The sequence below is a fragment of the Grammomys surdaster genome, unplaced genomic scaffold (genome assembly GCF_004785775.1).
Source record: "Grammomys surdaster isolate TR1022 unplaced genomic scaffold, NIH_TR_1.0 126163, whole genome shotgun sequence".
NCBI classification, from domain to species: domain Eukaryota; kingdom Metazoa; phylum Chordata; class Mammalia; order Rodentia; family Muridae; genus Grammomys; species Grammomys surdaster.
Genome location: NW_021620970.1, coordinates 4,922,740 through 4,946,535, shown reverse-complemented (window position 1 = coordinate 4,946,535; position 23,796 = coordinate 4,922,740). Strand labels below are relative to the sequence as shown.

The 23,796-nt window shown below is 42.8% G+C and overlaps 1 protein-coding gene and 1 long non-coding RNA gene across 2 annotated transcripts in view; both read right to left on the bottom strand.

The window, feature by feature from the left end:
* LOC114612475 overlaps positions 1–9,009 on the bottom strand; it is a 17,390-nt gene extending 8,381 nt beyond the window's left edge. Inside the window, exons 1-2 of the long non-coding RNA XR_003710027.1 lie at positions 8,724–9,009; positions 8,199–8,266 (exon numbers count right to left, since the gene is read on the bottom strand). This is a non-coding gene — a long non-coding RNA (uncharacterized LOC114612475). The remainder of the gene's footprint in view (positions 1–8,198; positions 8,267–8,723) is intronic.
* Positions 9,010–11,806: 2,797 nt separating this feature from the next.
* Positions 11,807–15,649, bottom strand: Foxg1 (forkhead box G1). The gene is made up of 2 exons (XM_028757485.1): positions 15,287–15,649; positions 11,807–14,386 (listed from the first exon to the last, which is right to left on the bottom strand). Exon 2 carries the CDS (start codon positions 14,178–14,180, stop codon positions 12,738–12,740), a length of 1,443 nt encoding a protein of 480 aa, XP_028613318.1. The 5' UTR covers positions 14,181–14,386; positions 15,287–15,649; the 3' UTR covers positions 11,807–12,737.
* Positions 15,650–23,796: the final 8,147 nt, after the last annotated feature.

Genomic DNA, 23,796 nt, shown 5'->3' with positions numbered 1-23,796 from the left:
TGTGTGTGTGTGTGTGTGTGTGTGTGTGTGTGTGTGTGTGTGTGTGTTGAGGTTTGAAGGAAATATCTCACACACAAAAATAATAAAAGTTTCCAGAGCACAAGCTGGCTACTGATATTTATGTCTTTGTTTTTTGTTTGTTTGTTTGTTTGTTTATCCTTTTAAGAGTCTGGGGTCTGCCTTGTACATTGTCAGGGCCACTTTCATGCAGCTAATCTCTCACCCCAATCTATCCTGTTGCTCAGATCTCTCTTCATGTGGCCCTAGGTACTGAACTGACAAGGAATTTCCACCATAGTCTCTGTTATTCTTTCCCACAACTGCCCTTCCTCTCCTAACCAGCTTACCTGTCTGTCTCACATAAGGAGGCAACAATAAACCATCTGCTTGTGAGCTAACATTTGCCTAACAAATGCCAAATCTAACCCCATACCTTTTAATTTTCTTCATTTTATTTCATTTCCCTTTGTGTGTGGGGTGGGGTGTCAAATTTGGGCTATGTGTTCAGGAGACAGGAAGAATATTACACTAAGATGGTGTTAGAGCACTTTAACTAGAGACCTACCTACAGATTCTTTCCACCTAGACCTAGAACTGAGCTGCCATTTGCTCAGCTAGCTTGGACAGATGTCACAGAAGCAGCTCTTGAACCTGGAGAAATGGGTTTTGCTTTCCTAGCTAGACCATCACTCGTGAAGACTACTACCACTGAATCTACTTTCTTTAGTCTTCTTTACATCTGCCTGTTGCTAAAGCAATGAAAATAATTCATTCTGGGTTGGGGGTAGATGCTGATGCTGAGATGCTCTGTCTCCCTTTACAGAGTGGATTCATGATCTCTGAGTTCACTGGAAACTAAAAACTCTTATTAACTTCCTTGGCTTTGTGAACATAGTTTTTTAAATAACATGACTTTCCTACTGTCCAGAAGTGATCTAGGCAGAAGATACCCCAGCCCTCCACTCAAGAACCCTTCACATGTCTACCTCTGTTCCAGACTGCTGTAAGAATGACATCTTCAGGGGAACACGTCCATAGCCATGATGGAGCCTGAATATATAAGCACTCGATGGCATTTACAAGGGCCTAATATAGTAGACTAAAGGAGTCTTCAGAAACGACTTTATCTAGACAGAAATCATTCATGAGCAAAACATGAAATTGGAGGGATGCTCAATCTCCATCATGGAATACAAATCTAAGGCTAAAGTGGGTTTTATTTTCTTCCTGTTGGCCTTAGAATTATTTTAAGCTCACTTCTGCTATGGAACTTAAGTTGCTATTATTAATAGTTTATTTAGCAATATTGTTGCAGGTTTGTTACTTTTCTTGTTGTGGTTGTTACACTATTCACCAGAAGTTTAAAAAGATTAGTCAAAGTAATTACTTTATTGGTGATTTAAAGCTGAAAACTAGTAATTAAACCCAAAACTATAAATGATCATGGATAATTCATAATGATGTAGGATTTAGAAGGAAGATAATGTAAATTTTGGACATTAAATTTTGCAGCTGTGAAATAACTAGGACGGGGGGGGTCAAGAATATGATAACTGATATATTTTTAGTCACTCAATCACTCTCTTGCCCCCCAGATTATCAGTAATCTGTTTGATAGACCTAAAAAATCATTGTTTGAGCAGAGAACAAAGATGTGATGAATGGCCCCCATGTCACCAGATTTTTCACATGGATTCTCTGTGCTCAGGACTACCCTAGCATATAAGATCTCTCCCCTCCAAATCAGCCTTTTCCTTCTCTCTGCTCCTCTTATGAGTCTCTCTGAAAAGGAAGCATACTATAAGACAAGAAGACAAACTCATCCCTCTCAGGCAGATTCTATGGAATATAAACTCAGCAATGCACTTCTTACAATAAGTTCCTTCTCTTTCAAATATAATTAATGTTTTGTTAATATAGTTCTTTAACTACATATATACACATAAAAACAGATGCACCCTCTAGCTTTGTTGTTTTTACATCTAAAACAAAAACAGATACATTCTTTCAGTAACCCCTAAAATACTTCCAGTTGGTTCAGCACACTAAGATAACTACAGCCCAAATACTGTCAATTTTTTAAAATATTATTTAAAAACAGAAGATATTCTAGATTGATATAGTCTGATACAGAAATTTACTACATACCGGGCAAAATCTCCAAGCCCCGACTTATCCTTTGAAAAGTTAATAATGGGAGCAGAATTTTGTATCTTTATTTTATCTAGGTGAGGTTTACTGGACAAATATGTATAAAAACTAGTAACTATAATAACAAAGTATAGTGACTTGGTTAAGACTTTGTCAAATATCTCAGCTCTCTGTTTTAGGTCAATTAGTTCAAAAAGTTGCTATTAGTTATGCATAAATACATGTGACATAGATGGTCAGAAACACACATATACAGATATGTAGCTAACGACATAGGAGTTAAGTGAACAAGTCTGAGGTTCCATATTTATGCCATCTTATATGACACACCTAGCATATCATCTTTCTGAACTGATTAACATGTTCAGAATTTATGAATTATACAGACAGTGGGCTATGGCATGCTTTCCATCTTTAGTAAAGAAATGAATACTATTGAACCCAACACAAATATCAAACTTCATCTACCTACAATATTATGTTGTAGAGACGCTAGATATGTGAAATTCATAAATTGATTTGCAAACCTCATGGGGATACGGTTTGATATTTGAATATATCGAAGGTACTGGCAAGGGAAAGAAGTATCTTATACGTTTCTCTCTTCGAACTTTTTAGATAGAATGTGTCAAAGAATTTGCTTTTCGTAAACATTTTGAAGCTTGCTCTCTTACTTTTCTTATTTAATATTTAAAACTGTAAAAGAAGATTAAAGGAAGAACGAAGTCTATGAAGGTGTTTTTAAGTAGATATTTTCAAGAATATGAGAGAAACATAACTTTTTTTGACTGCAGTATGATTCTTGAGAACTCCTAAACTTTGTGGCTGCTTTCGATGGGGCCCATTAGCAATCCTTTTTATTGCTTTCTTCCAAGTATATATGTGAGATTGCCACTCCTTCACCTGCATGCGGTTAACACAGATATTAAATATTAGTTAATTTTTTAACAGAAAAGCCCCCATAGGAGTTCAGACTCAGTATTAGTATGGGAATAAACTACTATCCCAGGTGTTTTTGGTATAGGCAATTGAACTAATACTTTCTATCATATAGATCCTCAAGGATGTGTGAAATATAAAGCACAAGTTCTCTCCCAGAATTCCTGATGTGTCCTTATTCCTTCCCCTGGATCTCCTTCCTTTTGTTTTGCTTTTTCAGTTAGAACTACTGTGATCTCCAGTGAGGTTTTGTGTGGCTCTGGTTAATATTAAAGAAGATCACACACGGTTGAAAAATATTGTTATTTTTCTTTAATGGGGAAAATTGGACTCCCGCGTGTCTGATCTGTGGATTTCCGAAAGGCAGTGGGAATGGTACTGACATCACTTTGCACTTCAACAATCCGATTTGGTCAGAGTACAAGTTGTTTGTTTAACCCGACAACTCGGTGCACCCCGTCGCACACTTTGCACACTCATTAAAACGATTATTCACGACCTGTCGAGTGTTTTCGGGTTCATTCACAGGAAAGGCTTGCATCCAGAGAGCAATTCAAGTCAACACTGTCCACTATACCACGCACGTGAGGACGAGCTGGTGCATGCGTGAAAGATGCGGGAGGGGTTGGTGAGTAAGTGCCTTGGCTGCTAAATCCTTCGACAAGAGATGCTAAGGAATCTCAACCTCCTTAGAGTGCTTATTGCACTGGGTTCCGCAAGGGCCACTTCACTATGCTAGAAGGCTTGATAAGGAAAAGAAAATTTAAACAAATGAAACAAATAAAGATAGCCCTCTCCCCCCTTTTCTCCCTCCCTCCTATTCAATCTTTTGCAAAACATTAGATCCCAGGATACCTTCTGCCTGTGATCTCTAATTCTCATGGACAACTAACTACTGAGGAAAAGTAATTCTCTTTCCATTTCCCAAGGTCCCTTTGATCCCCAAAATAATTCGGATCTATTTTCTATATATCTTATATTCACTGGCGGGGGTGAGAGTATAGCAAATAAATAATAATAATTTAAAAAATAAGCAGGGGTGGGGGGAGGGGAGAAAAATTCCTGGATGCTTTTGGTAGTTGTGTTCCTAGATGCAAGTGGAAGGACTGATCCTGCACACTGAGGAAATAGTTGTAGATTAATAATAATAAATAGTCCTCAATATGCTAGGCCACTTTTGTTTTTGTTTTTCTATTTTCAAGCAACTTTTTAATACTTTGTAATGGCAACAGAAGACCACAAATATGGATTTATTTCGACCCTTAACTCCTGCCTCGTGCTTACAATGACCACAATGGGCTACTCAGGTGCTCCTATTTTGTGTTGAGATGGATCCTGGTACATACTATCTGCTTTAGTGTAAGGGATATGACTATCTTCAAAAGATGGAATAACACATGCACAGTAACAAAACATATGTGCATACATGTATTTATTCATATGGCTTTTTTTTTTTCTGAATAAGGACCCTTGGAATAATTTTGAGTTAGCAGTTGTTTAAAATGTCCAATATCTATATTTAAATGATTTCTTCTTTATTTTTTCATGTTAAAAAAAACTGCTAAAAAACATGGCTAGCTTATTTTTGTGAAGCTAACTCAGACATACCAATTGAAAATGATGTCTTATTTGTGAGTTTCATTCTATTTAAACCTCAGCTTACCAAATCATGTTATCGAAACACATCAATACTATGTGTAAAGAATAGAATGGAGGCTCTCAAGCAGCACGAGGCTCTAAGCAGAAGCGGGTTCCTAATTACAAAAAAAAAAAAGCGAGGATGAATAAACAATTTCGTAAACTGGTCACACTCTCAGAATCCACTCTGAGGTGTACTCAGAATGGATGGGGTTTTTGCTACAATAAACTCCTGCGTTAAAAGCAATGTGTGACAATAATAAAGAGGGAGACACTGAAATATGGGAAGCAAATAGCTGAAACCTCTGCATAAATAAACACAAATCAATGTGGTAATACATAACACTATTGATGCAGAAATGATCGATTTTAGTCTTCCAACCTGCAATCAGAGTTTGCCATGTTTAATTAACAGTTTTTTTCCAGAAAAAAATAGATAAGTTAAAAAAATAAGCAAAACTTGCTGTCAATTCTATCTGATTCCACTTAATTTTTCCTAGAGTATTTTTGATAAGGTCGGCCGAGTACTCTTTTTTTTTTTTCCTAAGAGAGCATTGCCAGCCTTTAAAATCACATTATTAATTATAGAAATTATTGAAGTATTAAATAATAAAATTACTGCCTTATTCTTGCTCTGAATTTTTCAACATTCATCCCAGTCTCTAATTATCCATTCAGCACATTTTAATAGAGCAAACACAATAGTTCTTCCTATTATCAAAGTTTTCTCAGATACTGGAATACTATTGAGTTCAAAGATTCTTTGGCTACCTGTAATATAGTAAGGTGTTGATCCCTCAATATACATGAACACCCTCTCTCCTGAGACTACATAAGCTTTATGGAAGAAAAAGAGGAAAATCTGCACCATTCCAAGGCTATTTTGTACCATAAATACAAAATGAACATATGTCAGACTCAACAAAATAGCTATACTTTAGATTTCTCGAATGTACATCTAAAACAATGTTGCAAGTTCCCATACATCTAATTTTTCGTTTGTGAGAAATTATTAGCAGGCAGAGGGGTGTAATGCCTTTCAGATTTGGCTTCTGAATACTAATTGCAATTGTGTTCATGTTTTTTCATCTGTGAGTCCTATGCACAAGTTTGAAAAAGAATTTCCAACTTATAATGCTCAACTTAGAAATAACATCATTACACATAAGCCGTGAATTGATTATTTTTTATAATAGTGCACAATCAAGAATTTTTCTAGACTCCCATCTAGGGCCAAGAATTTAGGGGCAACCAGACCCAAAGGAAAAATATCATCAGTTATTGTTTAGGGCTAATTTAACAGATAATTTAACTTCAAACAACAATGATTAGGTCATTAAATTTCAGAGTCATGAGAAAATGAAAGAACCAACCGAGAGACAATTCTCTCTAACCCCATTACAGTTTTCAGTCTTCCTATTCAATCAAATTAAAACAAACAAACAAACAAACTGTATCTGCCTATGCTGGAAGATACCTTTGCTCCTTAAAAGCACACAAAGAGGGAAGCAAGAATAGGAGATGGAGAGGAGGAACGAAAATGACGGTGGCTATTTCAACCCGGGATTCTAGCAATATTGGAAAATTCAGCTTTAGCCGAAAATAAATTATCCAAACTTGTAGTTATTGAATACGCTCTTTAGTACCCACCCGAAGTTGCAAATCTCGCCAAGAGCTACGTGCTCTTTCCTCCTGTGCGGGCTTTCCCGCAATGCCTAAGACTCTGAATTGCTCTAGGCCACAGTCCCGGAAAAGATGTAGGCCATTCTATCTCTCCTCACAGATTTAGATACAGAATTCTGAGTTATTTGTTATTATCTTAAGTAACTTCTTGCATCAACGTCTCGGGATTTCTGCCTATTTTAAGTCTAGGTAAAGGACCAGGGTGCAGTAGGGATGATGTGGAAGCTTAACAACTCAGCTTGACTGTTGTAAGAGAGAGGTGGAAGGTGCAGGTGTAAGCATCCCTCTGCATTTCTTATCCGTTCCCTTCAATTACTCCAAAAGGAAGATAATTCCTAGCGAATCTCCGCGCTTACGCGGTAATCTACTTGGCAGCCCGGCTTTTGTCTCTCCAACTCCAGGCTGCTCCTAGCGTTCAGGAAATTTCCTACCCGAAGGCTTACTCTTTCCGCAACACCAGAGACATGGGCAATAAACCAGAAGGAGATAGACATAATAAAAGACTGTTGTAAAATCAGTTTTACCAACTACTGGGTGAGTGATGAGATCTGAAACTGCACCCCACAAACAAAGACTAACAACTTCTAAGGAGTAGGGAAGCGATCTTAGACGGCTAAGAAGGAAGGAAAGGTAGGGGCGCCCGCGGCGGCAGCTCTGGGAAGCAAGTTCCCCAAACATCGGCGGTGTCCTGGGCTAGAGCGCCCTCGCGTTGCTGCTTGCCAGCAGCGCGGCTTTTTGGAAGACACGCCAAGGACGATCTGAACGCCGGCCCACAACGACCGGCCGTGCGAACAAGCGGCCCCAGCTAGCTCTACTGCCTCGGTCCATGCTCTGCTATTAGTCCCTAACCTGAGACCCCAACACCGGACTGAGTCCTGCCACTCTACTTGTAGTCCAGCCCGGGTGCCCTCGCAGGCCATCCCGATACGGCAGCCCGGCCTCTCGGGGGCTTCGGGAGGAGCCAGCCAGAGTCTGGCGCGCTTGCAGCCACCGTGGGACAGCCAGACTCTGGAGCATACAGCGCCGGCTCCTAAGAGTGCATTAAAAATCAATTATTTTCCTGAGATTTCCAAAGCCGGGAACTGAGCTATTCCCAACAGGGACAAAGTCAAGCCCAGAACGGTGCTCATTTCCCTAGATTTTTTTTTCTTTCTTTCTTCTCCATGAGTCCAAGAAGTCTTCCCTTAAGTGGCTCTGAACTCGACCTATACCAGATCCTCTTAGTCCTGTAGAGACCCTAGCTTGACCTAACCAAAGGAGCTGACGAGAGAGGGCCGCACTGGGGTGAGGCTGGCAATGCTAGTGTGAAATCAGGGAAGACAGCATTACACACACACACACACACACACACACACACACACACACACACAGAGGAGGGGAGTCTTGATAATATAAAGAACTTCGTCTTGATGCCGAAGATCCCGGGTTTGAACATTAAATTTCCTTGTTCCCTGAAGCAGCCATAAAATTCCGAAATCTCCATTAAACGAAATACTTTACACTTCTGTACATACTACAGAATCCCATATAAATTTGTCTTCTTTTCTTCCTCCTTTGAAGTATCTAATTCCTCTTTACCTAGGCATCCACCATGATTTCTGTCCACGTGGACAAATCACTCATTCTTCCACCTATGGCTGTGGGAATCTACTCGATCGGAACAATTTCCAAGTGGGAAAAAGAACACTCAAGTCTACAAGAGTCTGGATTTAAGAGTCCATCCACAGTAGTCTGTAGAACACGCTAACCACCCACCACCACGTGCGGCAGGGAAGACTTTCACTTACCGATTTCCTGGTGAGAGTGTTCACAGTTCTCAAGTCCCCAGCAGCCTTCTGACAACATCGAGCAGAACCTTGGATTGGGGGGTGGGGTGGGGGCACCAAATCGGGAGAGAGGAAGACAAAACATAACACTACGTCATATATTCGCAGCCCAGAGCCCCTGGGCCTACCTTCCCTGGACAAGGTCTTCAAGAATTGAGTGAGGAAAAGGGCCAATTTAGGAGCTGGAAACTAAAAGATAGCTCAGTTTTAACTATTGGTGGTTGGGGGAGGAGTTCTTGGAGGAACGGTAAGATAGGGCAATTGGGGTGAGAGAAAAAAGGGACATTGGAAGCAAAAGAAAATCGAAAATGGAATTTCCAGCTGTCTGGAAGAACACTAGTACCTTTTAACTCTTACAGTAGGAAGACTTCAGCCATTTTGTTGTGAAAGAGAATCGAGATGACCACTATTCTTTTTGTGACTCCAGGATCTGGCCTTGTGTAGAAGCATTATGAGGGGGAAATTTAAAATTCAATGTTTACCTACCCTGCTTCTTAGAAGGGCTGTGCAGATTTTCCTTTGGAGATTTCCATCTGTCTGGTAGAAGCTGCAGTAGTGCTGGGGACAGGTTATCTGCTGAAGCAGGAATGTACAGGAACCCCGCCCTCTGGGCACAGTTACACAGCCTCAGCAACCCATCTCAGCCAGCTCTGAAATCTGTAATGATCTTCACCTTCACCCTTTGTTAACCTAATTCTCCAACAGGCTTTCAGCCTGAAAAACAACCAACTACATTAGCTACTTACAAAATGAATTTATCAAAATTAAAATTATTTCAATGCATGCCAAGTCCTCAATGAGAAAGTAGAAAACACGTGTTGTAAAAATAAATTTTTATATAGACTTCTAATATATTTTATGTGCCCATCTATTTGGAGTGAAATATGTACCAACTTGAATACATACTATAATCAATACACTTCAAGACAGATTTTTTTTCTCTCTCTGCCCTTGCTGTGATTCCAGTCATAGAAGACACTGGAAAACTGCATTGACTGTAAGGACACTTGCATTGAATAGTTTTAGATTAACTTGATTTCCAATACTGCAATTAGAGGAAGAAAAATATTTGGAAGAAAGTCCCTTTCTGTTGCATTTTACATCATTTCTTAGTGTTTATGTATGAACAGTTTCATTAAATTTCAATTATGCCAATTGAAATATTAAATCTGTAATATTACAATTTGTAGTTTTAATTTTTCAATTGTGATCATTTTCTTTTCCAATTTTTTCAAAAAAAGGGGGCAGTCTCTACTTCATTTTAAGCAATTATAAGTTTAAATGAAAATAATCTCCAAAAAGTTTTAGAAGTGTTTGTATGGAACGAACTAACTGGAACAGCAAAAAGTTGGTGACAATACCCAGTAAAACACTGTAACAAGTCTGAAGCAAAATGAAATCTATCAATGCCATAACAGATTGCCATTTTTAAATTAGGATATTCCGAGCAAGGGTAAGCCAGATCAAGATTAATTAAATAAAAAATGTTCACACACTGGGCTTCAGAAAAGCCTTTACCCAATTGTGTTTGTATATAATTCTTGCTTATGTCTAGGAAGCCTAATAAACAAATTTCCAATCACATCCTCTACATTCATAAATCAGACATGTAGTAAAGCACGCTTGTACTCCAATATCTAGCTCCTTAAATACAAAATGTCAAATTCATTATGGACTTGAAAGTACAAAAAAATGTTGTCATTGAAATTATACTCTCTATCTTCTAAGTAAACATTTTATAAAAATCACAAATAAGTATAGATAGTTCATTTATGCTGGCCAGAGGGAAAATACTCACAAAAGAAATGTTTCTTCAATATCTAGGTCTTTTAGCTTTACTATGTGAGTTCAGCTTTCTTTTCAACTTTTGATAGTCAGTACCATATTTCCTCTGTAGTAGTGCATACTCATTCCATAAATAAAACCGCTAGCAGAAGCGAGCAATAAATCGTCACATCCCCCCCCCCAATCTAAATGTAGGCCTTTCTCTGTTTGCCTCTCAGCTATGCGATGAAGATTTCCTTTGCCTAAGCCCACATTCCCTACCTCCCCCCTTACTTTGTGGTGTGTGTGTGTGTGTATGTGTGTTTCACTTTTTAAAAAAAAACTGTTAGATTTTAAGAAACTTATATCTAAGCAAAATCTATTTTCACATTAAGAAAACAAAATCTTGTCTTCCTAAAGGAGATAATCAAACTAGCTTATTTTTGCCTGTCTCTCTTTTCAATTTGATCCCAGCTTTTAAAATTTTCTTAAGATTTCTCTCTCTCTCTCTCTCCCCTTTCTCCCCTTTCTCCCTTTCTCCCTTCTTCCTTTCTCTGATTCACAACACAGCCATCCTCATTTCCCAACATTAGCTATTCTGAATTTAAGATCAATTTTAGTCAACCTGCTTCTCCACTGACCCCCCTTTCCCTGAGCAACTCTCTTAAGTGTTTGCTGATAACATCTTAGGGACAGATTATTTTTCACTGGACCCATTGTAAAAAGTGGCCAGCTTATTGCATTACTGCAGAACACATTTCAGACTATACAAATGTAACAAATGAACAACTTGTCTTCCACAGAACCAGCACAGGATCCAATTAATCACTAAACCTTTAACTCAGGTTTTCTAATTATTTTCTCAAATTATATAGTGAGTGGGCTATGTGAAACAATTTGAAAAAGTTTTCATATATACATATATATATTCAATATATCTTATATATATGCATATTGTAGTTAAAACAAAAATTCCGTGTAAGCAAAAGTAACACATCTGTAAATTAAATTACACAATTATATTAAAAATAGAATCAAACAAATACCTCTATGTTGTAAAAATGGAGAAAGGAGATAGGGCTATTCTACTTTGAATAGCTAGAATTTTAAGTTGATGTAATTAAAAATATAAATATCAACATCCGTCTATAAGTCATTACAACAGGTGATCACTTCAGTAAGCTCTATAATCCAACTCAGTACATCTTTATTAGAATTCTTTCACTGTGGGTAGAAGCCAGAAAAATAAACGCTGACTTAGAAAGTATAAATACAAATAGTTAAAAAAAATGTTTGCAGCATTCATAGCACAAATTGTACCTGAACTGAAGGAATATATGTATAATATACATATATAATATATATTATATATCATACTATATTGCTCATTATTCACTTATATCTAACTATATACATATATTTATTTATAGTTTGTCAAGTTCTATAAACAAATACCTGAAACAGTATAAAGGACATTCTATCGACTGATTTTAAAAATAAGCAGAGAATAAATAGCTGCGCATATAAAATTGAGTATCGTTTTCACCTGCATATCTACAAAAGCAAAGATATCAGCTGAAAATCCTAGGTTTCATTTAATGCTAGTATTTATTAAGTAGCCTGTTCCTGATAAAAATTGTTCACAAAGGGGGAAAAAAAACTGCTATTCTCAGTTTTAGATCTCAGTTCAAATTAAAGGAGCAGTTTAAACTCCAGCTTGGCTGAAAAAAAAAAAGCCTTCGAATTTCCTATAAATCGAATGATATTTTACAAATGAGCTCTACTTAACAAAAGAGACAAAAATATCAAGATATATATGAATTTAGCCTATTTTTTATTTCTGTGTGTTCATAGTAAACATTTTTTGTAAGTGACAAACACGGGCATATGACCACAGTATCACAATCAAGAAATTTTAAGACAACATTAACAATCACTCAAATTGATGCGGCATTTGCGCAACACAGGTTACATATTTGCAAGGTTTACCTATAAGTACAATAGGTATTAACATTTCACTACATTTAGAAAAAATAAAAGTGACCTGTTAGTGACCACATACATCGAAATATACACAACACAAACTGAAGGCAATCCTTAATTTTGTCTCCTTCGGATTCAATTGAATGGGCAGTGTTGCCAACTAAACAACCTTCCTTTTTCGTTTGTTTGCTTATTTTAATACTTAGTATACCAAGTGCATTTGCTAGAATCCAATCTTTGGTCTAAAAGTAAACAAAAGGAAAAAAACAGTTCTTTAAAGAAAAGGACAAAACAATAAATGGCCAATATAATTCCTTGGGCACCTTTACTACAAATTCTTAAATACAAATTACAGTTTAACATTTTAAAACTCTCTTCATAATTTAGGTTGTTCTCAAGGCCTGCGTCCACCAAAGAGCTCCATGATAACTTATAATACTGCACACATGGAAATCTGGCAGCCTTTTGAGATAGACTTGTCAGGTTTGAATGAAATGGCAAAGCAGTCACTATTTAGATACACATTCTACTATAATTTGACGTCCAAACCTTATATTCTACAATGTATTCTCCCACATTGCACCTCGCTGACACTCCACACCGTGTTAGAATAGTAAACAACCCTAAAGACTGAACAAACGTACAGAAATGGGGGGGAGGGCTTAATAAAAAATACCTGGACTTATTTTTTTAATTATCATTTACAATGCAAATGTGTGTAAAACGTTCACTTACAGTCTGGTCCCCGGGATGTTAATGTATTAAAGGGTTGGAAGAAGACCCCTGATTTTGATGTGTGAAATAATCAGACAGTCCCCCGGACAGTCCTGTCGTAAAACTTGGCAAAGAGGGTCTTAAAGACTCACAGGGCAGGGTCGAGGGGGCCTGCGGCGACGTAGAAGAGGACGCAGCCCGGGCGCTCATGGACGTGCTGGTCTGCGAAGTCATTGACGGGTGCGGGACGTGGGGGAAAAAGTAACTGGTCTGGCCCGCGAGCAGGTTGACGGAGCAGGGGTTGAGGGAGTAGGTCCCGGAGCAGGGCACCGACAGGCCGCAGGGCACCGAGGCGGCGAGCGCAGCGGCCGTGAGGTGGTGCGTGGCATACGGGATCTCCCCGTTGACCAGCCGGTCCACGCTCAGCCCGTTGGCGGTGGAGAAGGAGTGATTGTTGCCCAGCGAGTTTTGAGTCAACACGGAGCTGTAGGGCATGGGGTGGCTGGGGTAGGCCGACGTGGTCCCGTTGTAACTCAAAGTGCTGCTGGCGCGGGGGTGGTGCAGGGACAGGAAGGGCGACATGGGCCAGTAGAGGGAGCCGGCGCGGTCCATGAAGGTGAGGCCGGTGGAGGTGAGGCGAGCCCCGCGCTTGAAGGCCAGCTTGGCCCGAGACGTGGTGGAGCGGCGCCGCAGCTTGCCGGTCGTGCCGCCGATGAACACGTCGTCGCTCGACGGGTCCAGCATCCAGTAGTTGCCCTTGCCCGGGTCGTCGTAGTGGCGCGGTACCTTCACGAAGCACTTGTTGAGGGACAGGTTGTGACGGATGGAGTTCTGCCAGCCCTGCTTGTTCTCGCGGTAGTAGGGGAAGTTCTTCATGATGAACTCGTAGATGCCGTTGAGCGTCAGGCGCTTCTCGGGACTCTGCCTGATGGCCATCATGATGAGCGCGTTGTAGCTGAACGGCGGCTTCTCGTACTTGCCGTTCTTCTTGTCGCCCTCCTTGCCCCCCTCCCCGTCCTTGCCGCCCTCGCCCGCCCCCTTCTTCTCTTCCCCCCCGGCGCCCGCGCCCTTCTCCTTCTCGTCCGGTCCGACGGGCGCCAGCTCTGCCGGCCCACCACCCGGCTCGCCTTTGGCTCCAAGTGCGTCAGCCTTGGCCCCGTCCAGCGCGGCGGACGGAGGGAGCAGAAGCGGCTGTGGGCCCTTGTCGTCGTCGGCTGCTGGGGCGCCGCGCGCCTGCGGGGGCTGCGGGGCCGGGGGCGGCTGCTGCTGCTGCTGGGGCGGCGGTGGCGGCGGCTGGGGCGCGGGCGGCGGCGGGTGGTGGTGATGGTGGTGATGATGATGATGCTGGGGGTGGTGGCTGTTGTGGTGGCCGTGGCTCGCGTGGTGGTTGTCGTTCTGGACGGCCTCGGGGACCAGGCTGTTGATGCTGAACGAGGACTTGGGAATCATTTTCACCTCTTTCCTATCTCCCATGTCCAGCATCACCCAGGCGTCGGGGGGCGGCGGCGGCGGCGGCGGCGGCGGCGGCGGCAGCGGCGGCGGCGTAGGAGCCGGGCAGCAGCACGGCAGGCGACCAGCGGGTTCGGAGTGGGGCGCGGGGGGAGCGGGCAGCGGCGGCGGCACTGAGCGCTCCGGCAGCAGCGCAGTTGGACCACAGGCTCCGGCGCTGGCAAGGCATGTAGCAAAAGCTGCAACCACCCCTCAAGAATTAGAGAGAGAAAGAGAGAAAGAAAAAGAGAGAGAGAGAGAGAGAGAGAGAGAGAGAGAGAGAGAGAGAGAGAGAGAGAGAGAGGAAGAGAGAAGCTAGAGGCAGAAGCAACCCGTCGCCCGGGGTGCAGCGCCCCGCTCCGTTCCGCGCCCGGCCTCCCCCTCCCCCGCTGCCTCCTCCTCCTCCTCGCGCCGCAGCAGTCACAGCAGCAGCAGCGGCAGCCCGAAGGGGGGGAGAGCCGGGCGGCGGGCGGGCGCGTCCCGGAGCGGCCGCAGCGAGGCTAGGAGACAGCGATCGAGGCGGCTATAGCCACAATTAATTTTCCGAGCTACAGGCGCACACTAGGGCTGTAAAAAAATTTTTGGTTTAACCTTTCCTACTGCTGAGCCAATCAGTGCCGGCGGCGTGCCGGAGCGTCTGGCTAGCCGTCGACCAATCGGGGGGCCAGGGCCCGCCCACCCCCGCCCCGCCCCGGCCCCGCCCCCCCGCGCGCACCGCCCCCTCCGGGTGGCGGGGCCCAGGCCTGGAGCCGCGGGGATCGGCGGGAGCTCGCCCACCGGGCCAAGCTTAGCGTGGGGCGTGCGCCCCGGGCCTCGGACGCTCGACCGTGGCCTCCTCCCTGTATGGGATTATTTTCCTTTGTGCGTCAATATTTATCCTTATTGATTAAAGTTGGTATCCAATTTGGTGTGGAAGAGCGGGGGGCGCGCGGCAGAGGGGCGAGCTGGGAGGATGCGGGAGAGGGCGTGAACCCTAGAGACGCGGCGGCCCCCGGCAGCGCCCTCGGAGCGAACCGGCCACCGGCCGGGGAGAGCCGGGCTTAGGGGATCGGGGGCCTGGGAGGTGGGGCGGGGGCGGCCACGGCCAGCCCGGTACTTACAGCTTCCTGCGGGCCCCCGGCGAGCTCGGCTGAGGGCGGCGAGCGGGGGCGGCTGGCTGAGCGCTGGGTTGCCTTCCGCAGCGGCCTTCCGCGCGGGCGGAGAGCTGCCCTGGGCGAGCACAGTACCAAACAGTCCCGAAATAAAGCAGGTAACACGTGCGCTCGCTCTCTGTCTCCCTTCACTCCAAGACTCGCGCTCACGCGCGCGCGGGTGACCCGATGGCGTTGTCTTCTCGGCACTCCACCTCCTCTTCAGCTTCTAGGCAGTACTGGAAGCCGGTAGCCGCGATCGATCATCCTGGAAATATTTTCATTTTGCTTGACATTGAAGAAAATATGAGTGGGCGTCTACTTCCGTTTTTTTAAAAATCCTATGTTTGCTCCTTTTTCCCATTTCACAAAGACTTTTTCTCTTTAAAACCTCAATCTTGAGACACCAGTATGTCGAAATCAGTTCTTACCCTTCCTTGATGCTGTTGGAATGCTCTGGGGAGCCTGAGGACGGTGGATTTGACAGTCTCAACTTCTGGGGTTTGGGGACTGTTTGGTGGGGAGGTTGAAATGAGTGGGTAGCTTGTGATTCAAGGCCTTTAAAAAGATCGTGACCAGGGCCAGGGCTAAGGCCCAGCATTTCCCAGGGATTGGAATTTAGCGCGGAGCACACAGATCAGAAACCCTCAAGGGCTCGAAGTGCGCCACGTTGTAAAGAGAGGCTGTAGCCAGACAGGAGAGGGAGGTGGAGACATATAGGTCACGAGTATCTTTCCCCTCCTCTTTAAGGTAAAATACTCTAGCCGTGCAAGCATTCTTCACTTTGATGAGCTCTTAGCTAAATGATCTGGCAGTCTTGATATTAAAAAAAAAAAAAATGGAAGGAGAAAAACCAGGGCCTATGAGTGACGTTAAAATCTAACAGAAAAAAATGCATTACTCAAAATAATAAGGAGTTATTCCACTGTTCCTACCCCCAACTTTGAAATGGGGCGCGAAAATCGGGTAGAGAAAAGGAGGGAAACTCTGGGGAGAATAATACACAATTCCAAATAGCTAGCAAATTTTAATATATCTATTGAAAATGTTGTAAGGGATATTTGATTATTTGTCCCCAAATATCCTTCCACTGGTTGGATCTATTCCTAAGTATCCGCTGACTTTAAAACAAGCTATGCATGACGGAAAATTCTAGGGTTCTAGCAATCAGCTTTGCAAGCCACCTCGGTGCCTAAGGTTGATTTCTAAGCTTGGGGTTTCTCACGGAGACTGATGCGCTTTGCTAACCTAGCTAGAGAGATCTGTGAGCATGGGCTGTCCTCTTCACTTCCCCTTCCACTCTTTTCTCTTCCTCGGACCCATTTTCCACGGTGGTTCCTCAGTATGCTTGCTTTCTTTCCTCCTCCCCTCTTCCGTCTTCCCCTTTCACTAACCCACCCCTTCTCCCTCCCTCCTTTCCTCTCCCCTCCACTCCTCCACCTACTCCTCCCCATCCCCCAGCCCCCCTTCTCACCACCGCTTATAATGGCTCACGGGGCTCCCTCTGAGGTGGACGGCCCGGTACGTTTTCGTAGTCGGTCTAGCGTGAAATGATTCGGTGTAACCGGATTCTTGGGAAAGGACAGGTTACGTAAACATTTACTGATGTGGAGTAACTATACTATTTGTACTCTGATATGCAGGAAGGAAAGTGTTGATTAACACAGAAGAAAAAAAAAGCGAAATTAGCTGATTGCATGCTCATAAGTGCAAGCTGTCATTGAACTGCTTTTAAAATAGACACAGCTGGGTGTTTGTGTTGAAAAATTTCTTGTGTTTTTGCTAATACTGAAATAAGCATGATTTTGTATACCAAACATTTTCAGATCATTAAAATTTGTAATCTGTGCTGGTTTTAAACACAAAGAAAAGAAACAGAATCATTTCGATGTAAAATTTGCTGATATTATATTAACTCAATCAGGTCTGTACAAATTGTGCATTGTGTCTCCTAAAATCTGTTTGATCAATTTAATACACAAAGTGCCAAACGTGGGTATTGTTTGTTAACATTGGACATTTTATTCAAATCTGAGCTCAGCAGTGAACTGGAGGCGTCTTCCCTGAATACAACACCAGCTCTGACTGATGAATTTTTAATGTTTTGAGGTGCTTCTTAGGTTAAAGCTAAGTGTGTATTGTTTTGTTACCCCGTGGAAGAAATTAGCAGGCAAAGTAAGTTTTTTTTTTTCCTTCTGTTTACTTTCAAGGAGCAAAAACTGGGTTTTGTACAGTGAGAGCTGCAATATTCTGATTTTATATGTCAAGCTTTATAGTGGCCTGAAAATTGTTTTGCATGCAAATTAAGGGTGTGCTGTGGTATATTTAAGGATGCATGAATGCAAGCCTCTCAAAGCAGGATGATTTATAGTAAAACATAGCGTATAGTTTGATATAATATTAAAACTAGTTTCCTGATGCAAAGGTGATTTGTAATTCTCGAAAAAGCAAGTTTGAATCCCTTTAAATAATTTTACTTGTTCTTTCTGATGAGATTGGGATATATATCAGAATGCACACACATATGTATATCAGACTTGTTCAACAAAACATGTACTGTTTACTCGGAGGATATATTTGTATCAGCAATGGTTTCTTTTTAGATCTGCTGCTAGCTGAAGCAAAGGGGGAAGGAGTTCCTGGACAAAGTATTGTGAAGTTGAAAGTCTCTGGATGAGGCTTTGTATATCCTACCAACCAATTTGGGTGCAAATTGGATTTGAAGTCCTGCCCACGTCCACCCTGGGCCTCTTCCCTCAGCACATAAAGCCCTGTTTTCAGCCTCCTCTGTCGCTGTGATTACCTTCAGAAGACAGAGGGCAGGCAGCCAGTGGTCTCAGACCGGAAACAAATCCCCTCACCAGTATAATTTTCCCTCCTAATCAATTTAACCTCACACATATAAATCTGCGAATGTATAGTCTTAGGGAAGTAATGAACATAAGAGCATATCAGTTAAATGTGATCTGTTAGTTTACATAGTGATGAAGTTGTAGGCCTCAGCTCTCATCCAATACCCACCCCACCCCCTAAAAAGAGGACAAGAATTGTAGAGGGAGCAATTCCAGCTGAAGAGTTGCTGGGGAAACGTAGATTATTCCTTCAGGATTTTTAAAATTAATCTCCAAGCCTACATAGTGCACTTCATTAGAGCAAGGGCAGCTTATTTTTATTCCATCTTTGAGGATGGATGGATGTTACATTGTCTTCCTTAGGAACTTTTTTTCTTTTCTTTTCTTTTCTTTTCTTTTCTTTTCTTTTCTTTTTTTTCGTTTTTCTTTTTTTTCTTTTTCTTTTTTTTTTTTTTTTGCCTTGGGCCTTCTTTACTTTCTAGTAACAAGGTTGGACCATATTTATCTACCTCCACCTTTCCCTTGGGAGCAGAGACAAACTCTAGGTAAAGTTCTCTTCTTACAAATGCACAGGACGGTTTGTGACCTCTTGACACACAGGGGAGTCAGTAGATCCCATGCTGAGACATCCAGGTATTTTCAGTGATTCTGTAACAAATGAAGTCTGCCCTCCCTAGAGTCAACTTGTCTATAATCTCTTCCTAACAGCAGGTAATGGTGCTAACATTTAGTGATTAGAAGTTACTCTTTAGCGTGTTGTATCCTTGTTCTGTGGGTTTTGGTTACAGGTTATACGATTAGGTTTGCGAGAACAGTAGTGAACTAAACTTCCCAGTAAGAGGTCTTCACACCAGGGAAGTGTTACTTTTCCTCAGCAGCCCTGCCTCATCACTCATTAGGGAGCTGCAGGTTGTCAGAGGCTGCTCTCAGCAGGCTCATGCACGCACCCCTAACGTCAGCGAGGGCGCGCATATGTGCATGGAGTGGGTACACACACACACACACACACACACACACACACACACACATAGAGCTCTAAAACTAAATTAAGAAGCCGATGATTAAGACAAGCGTCTACTAGGCCTGTCATTTCAGCATCCTTCCATCATAACATTGTGGCACTGGCAATTTTGCTTGAGAACCTTGAGGAAAAAAAAAATCTAAGGGAGAGCCTCATATTTGAGAGTTGAAATGTTTAACTTCTATAAGCTAGGGAACCACTTCAGAAGCCAGACACTTAAAAGGAGGAGGAAGAAAAGGAGGGAAGTGGTCTTCATAGAAACTCATTGATTTCTCTGGGCACATCTCCTTGACATGGCCATGCGTCCCATATGTAGCAAAGCTAGATCCACTAGCACCCAAAAACTCCTGGTACCAACAGCCCAAGAGAAACTCACAACATAATGGCATCACCCTTGAGCCATTGAACCCTTGAGTTGCTCGGAACAAGGTCTCTGTAGAATACTCTGAACATCTTTGATGAAATAGGAAGGCCTGCTGCCCTTTAATGTGTTTTCTGTTACTTGTTAGTAGCTCCAGGACTATTGAGAGTCCCCCATAGTTTAAGAAGTTGATTCCCTGGTAAGTAAGACGCTCCAGTTGCAGATCAGATCCAATTAAGAGAAATTCTCTCACACACCAGCTAGGCAAGCCAGTCCTGAAAGGCCAGTGTCTATATTTTCCCCTAGTTGCCCAAGGAATCAATGCAGTCTACTTTCCCAAGAAGACAGGAAACATTGAAGAGAGAAGAAAAAGAGTGGAAGTGTGGTCCCAGAACTGGAAATGGAAGACAAGGCTTGGCTTCTTAGCTTTTCCCACCCCATCCCAGACTTCCTGAAAAGGAAGGAAAGAGACTTACAAAATCCAGCATGTATGACTATGCTGTCTTTTCTGGTTTGTTCATCAGTCCATCTTGAAAGGAAAAGAAAGAAAATTATTTCATACACGCACACACACACACACACACACACACACACACACAGTGAAACAAAAGCTTGCAGGCTGAAAAAGCACACAACTCCTATGATACAGAGGCCCTAACTATGTCATCACTAGTTTTAGTGTTTCTGAGAATCAATGAGATGCTCAGCAAGAGCCTGAATTGCCTTCTTTGAGAAAAATTATAGACTTCCTTGGGAGTACAAACACCAAGTCTCCTATGTTCTGAAGCGACTTTCCAGAAGATCCCAAAACTCCCATTGTGAGAGAAAACTGGACGAACAAAAAAGGGTGACTCAGTTGCAACTCATAGATGATCAGTTCAAATGCAGTCACCCCTCAACAGTTACATGCACGCGGAATTCATAGGGCTGTATGTGAGATGAATACATATAATATAATAAGGGGAATGACTCGTGCTCATTGCAAGTCTGTAGAGGCATAAGGAGAGGGAAAACTGCATGCTTGAGTCCCAGCCAAAGCCTCCTTTAGTCCAGGAGAGAAAGAGAGCCGTGCACTAATAAAATGTCTGCTTTCTTATAAAAAAATAACCTCCCAAACAAAACAAAACAAACAAAGCAAAACAAACAAAAATCCAACCAAACAAACACAAAACTACCAGGACAAACTAATGTGCGCAACTCATACCCACCTGCCTCTTCGCTCTCTAGTACTGGCTCTTCTAGGTCCTCCCCACGCCCCACCCCACCCCCAACCGAAAGCAGAACCTGTGGCACCAGTGTTTGCCAAAGGTCCTGATGATGAGGGAGCTTCGCTGCCGACGGACTTGCTAGTCTGCTTGCCTCTGCTCTCCTCTCCTCCCAGCGCGCTCACCCTGAGCTCCTTTGTAGTCCACGCCTGCCAAGTGCAATCCAGCCGGAGAGAGGCCTTGCCTTTAGGTTTCATCTCCAGATCCCTCCTCCCCTTTTGAAAAGGCAACTTTCAGCTTAGATGTCTGGTTTTTGCACATCAGACTGGAAGTATGCACAAACAGATCAATATTTTTGGGCTTTTTAGGTCATCTGCCATGGTGAACGCAGAAAGGGAGGGGACGAGGCTGGGGGGGGGCAGTTAAAGGTTGTGAGCTTGTATTGATATAGTGCACAAGTCTGAGCTGAAATACCAGTGCGTGGTGCTGAAGTTAATTCGAATATTCAATAACAACTAAGGAATATTGAACCCAGTGGGGGAGAGCAGTTACACACCACTTCTCTTCGGATCTTCCCAAGAAGCTACAACACAGGAAGGAGACATCCGACAGAGCAAGCTAGATACTGCAGGGCACAGGAGCAAACTACTACCTCACCAAATGAAATCTAAAACAACTCAGTTCCTTTTCAGGATTGATAACAAAAGTGGTGGGATATTTTTATATTAAACAATCCCTAGTGGATTTATTTCGCCAAATTCGGTATTTCCCTTCTGGCTTTGTCCTAAGACAGGAGAGAGAAAGCAATATCTGGATAATAGCTCAGCTGGGCAAGTGTGGCTCAGCTGAGTGTGTGGGCTACAAATCCTCAAGCCAAGAGGCTCCTTCTCGCTTTCTGTCTTTCTTTTTGTCCTCTGCCTTCACTCTCTCCTCCCCCTCCCTCTCCTCCTCTCGCTCTCCCTCTCTCCCTCCCTTTCTCCTCTCTTCCTTCTTTCCCTCTCTTTTTGTCTAGAACATGAATTTGTTAGATAAGAAAGAAGAGAAAACGGAAACTCAGAAGAAGCCCACGGTTTGCCGAGAGCAGCGGCATGCGTCCTGTGACGGCGGCGGCCGCAAGCTCTCCGAGCGCAGAGCCTAGAGAGGCTCATTCTGGTGCTTTCTCGGTTTAAGACTTCCAGGATGCCTGTAGGGCCAGGCACTCCGCTTGCTCGCTCGCTCGCATTTCTGCCCAAGCAACCCACCATTTGGGCTTAGAATAAATACTCTTTAAAAAAAGGCCCCCAATTAAGCTGAGTCTATGCTAACCATCTCGCATCAAAAAACTGGGCCTGGAGGTTTTCATAGAGGGAGTTCTAGGTCCAGACCACCAAATAACCCGTGAGTGGGAGAATCCGGGTATTGAGGTCTGAAATTGTATACGAAACGTTATTTCCTAATTAATTAAAGTAATTCTCTTTCTCTATTTATATTCATATACATGCTATTGATTACACGCCCCTATTTGCTTGAAAAAGTGCTCTGAGTATGTTTAGAGAATACTGCTCTTTCTTTGTTCCCTTGAACATTTACAGCTGATCTTGCGGCTGGTTGAGATCAATTAGCACTGGATTTTGCCCTGGGATTGCTCCCCAGGGCGGACAAATGGAGCCAACTGGTCTCCAGAGATTTTTTCGCCCCTGTGTATCCGCCAGGGCTCCGTAGGCAGTTCAAAGCCCCAAGCCTTGGTTTCACTTGATTTTGTTGTTGTTGTTATTGATAAATATTGGGTCATACAGAAGCCACTTGTCAGAGCCTTTGGCTCCATCTCACAGCGGCAGCTCCTAGCGGGACGTTTGAGTCTTGTCCTAGAAGCTGAAACAAATTTCCTGGGAAGAGAACTGCACATTCTCTGTTGCTTCATTCCGGGTGATATCCCTGTAAGATCATAGCTGTCTGCTGTCAGGTTCGTTCTTTAATTTGTTCCAATATATGGACACTGAGTAGATGAGTGTGTTCCACTCATTTAAAAATTGTAATGATTGGGAGGGGGTGTTGGTGAGTTGATGCTAGTTCTGTAAGTATAGCCAAAGCTCCCCCAAAGCTCAAATTGTCATTGTAATTGTGGGGAGGTGGAGGATGAGTCGGTAGGTAGGGCACTTGAGGGTTGTGTAATTGGAGTGTCGTATACAGTTTATCTTTCAGCTGTGCTGTGTATATTTCTTCCCCTTGATACATACTGCATGTGAACAGAACCCATGGTAGGCTTGCCTTGGCATGTTTGAAGCCCCAGACACCTAACAGTATCATTACAGGAAAGAGATAAAGCCCCAAAGACTCCCATCCAGGCAGGGAGGTGACTGCCTTTGGGGCGAATGGGGAGTTTCCTTGGCATTGAACTTGTCAGGGAAGCACAACCACTGCTGGACTCCCTTGATTTCAGGTCTTCCCGATGCTGAAGTAGGCGTGTGTGTGTGTGTGTGTGTGTGTGTGTAACCAACTGATTTCCGACATTTCAAAGAGATTCTTTCTATTTCTCAGCATTACGGAAATGTACGTTGCTGGAAAAGCAGTAAAAACAAGCACAGAGCTGCAATTTTCAAGAAAATAGGATCTCCAAATATAAAAATAAAAAAGTAGCAGATAAGATGTATAATTCAATCAAATTACACAAAATTGCTTGAGAATCCAGAACAGTAGCGATCCATTATGCCTCTGTTTTATTAGTGACAAGTACAATTACTCTAAAATAAAGAACACTGGTGAATATATAATTGGCTGTAATCATGTTAGTGTTTGAATAAAAATGACGGGAACATTTAACACTTTGACAACAAAATGTTCAGAAATAACTTATTTATTCAAACAGTTTTTTATTTTCCACCAAGCGAAGGAGAAACACAGTTTGCTTAGGAAAATCAATGACTTTTCCCTGCAATAAATAAATACCCCAAAGGGGAAAAACAGCCCCACACCTCTATATTACTACTATTATTTTTAACCACCAAGAAGCTTAATCCTATTTGAAGTCAACACTTCGCATAGTGGTTGTTTGGTACTAAAGT

Bases quoted from the DNA above. Each gene is read 5' to 3' on its own strand.
- Foxg1 (XM_028757485.1), bottom strand. From the start codon at position 14,180: ATGCTGGACATGGGAGATAGGAAAGAGGTGAAAATGATTCCCAAGTCC.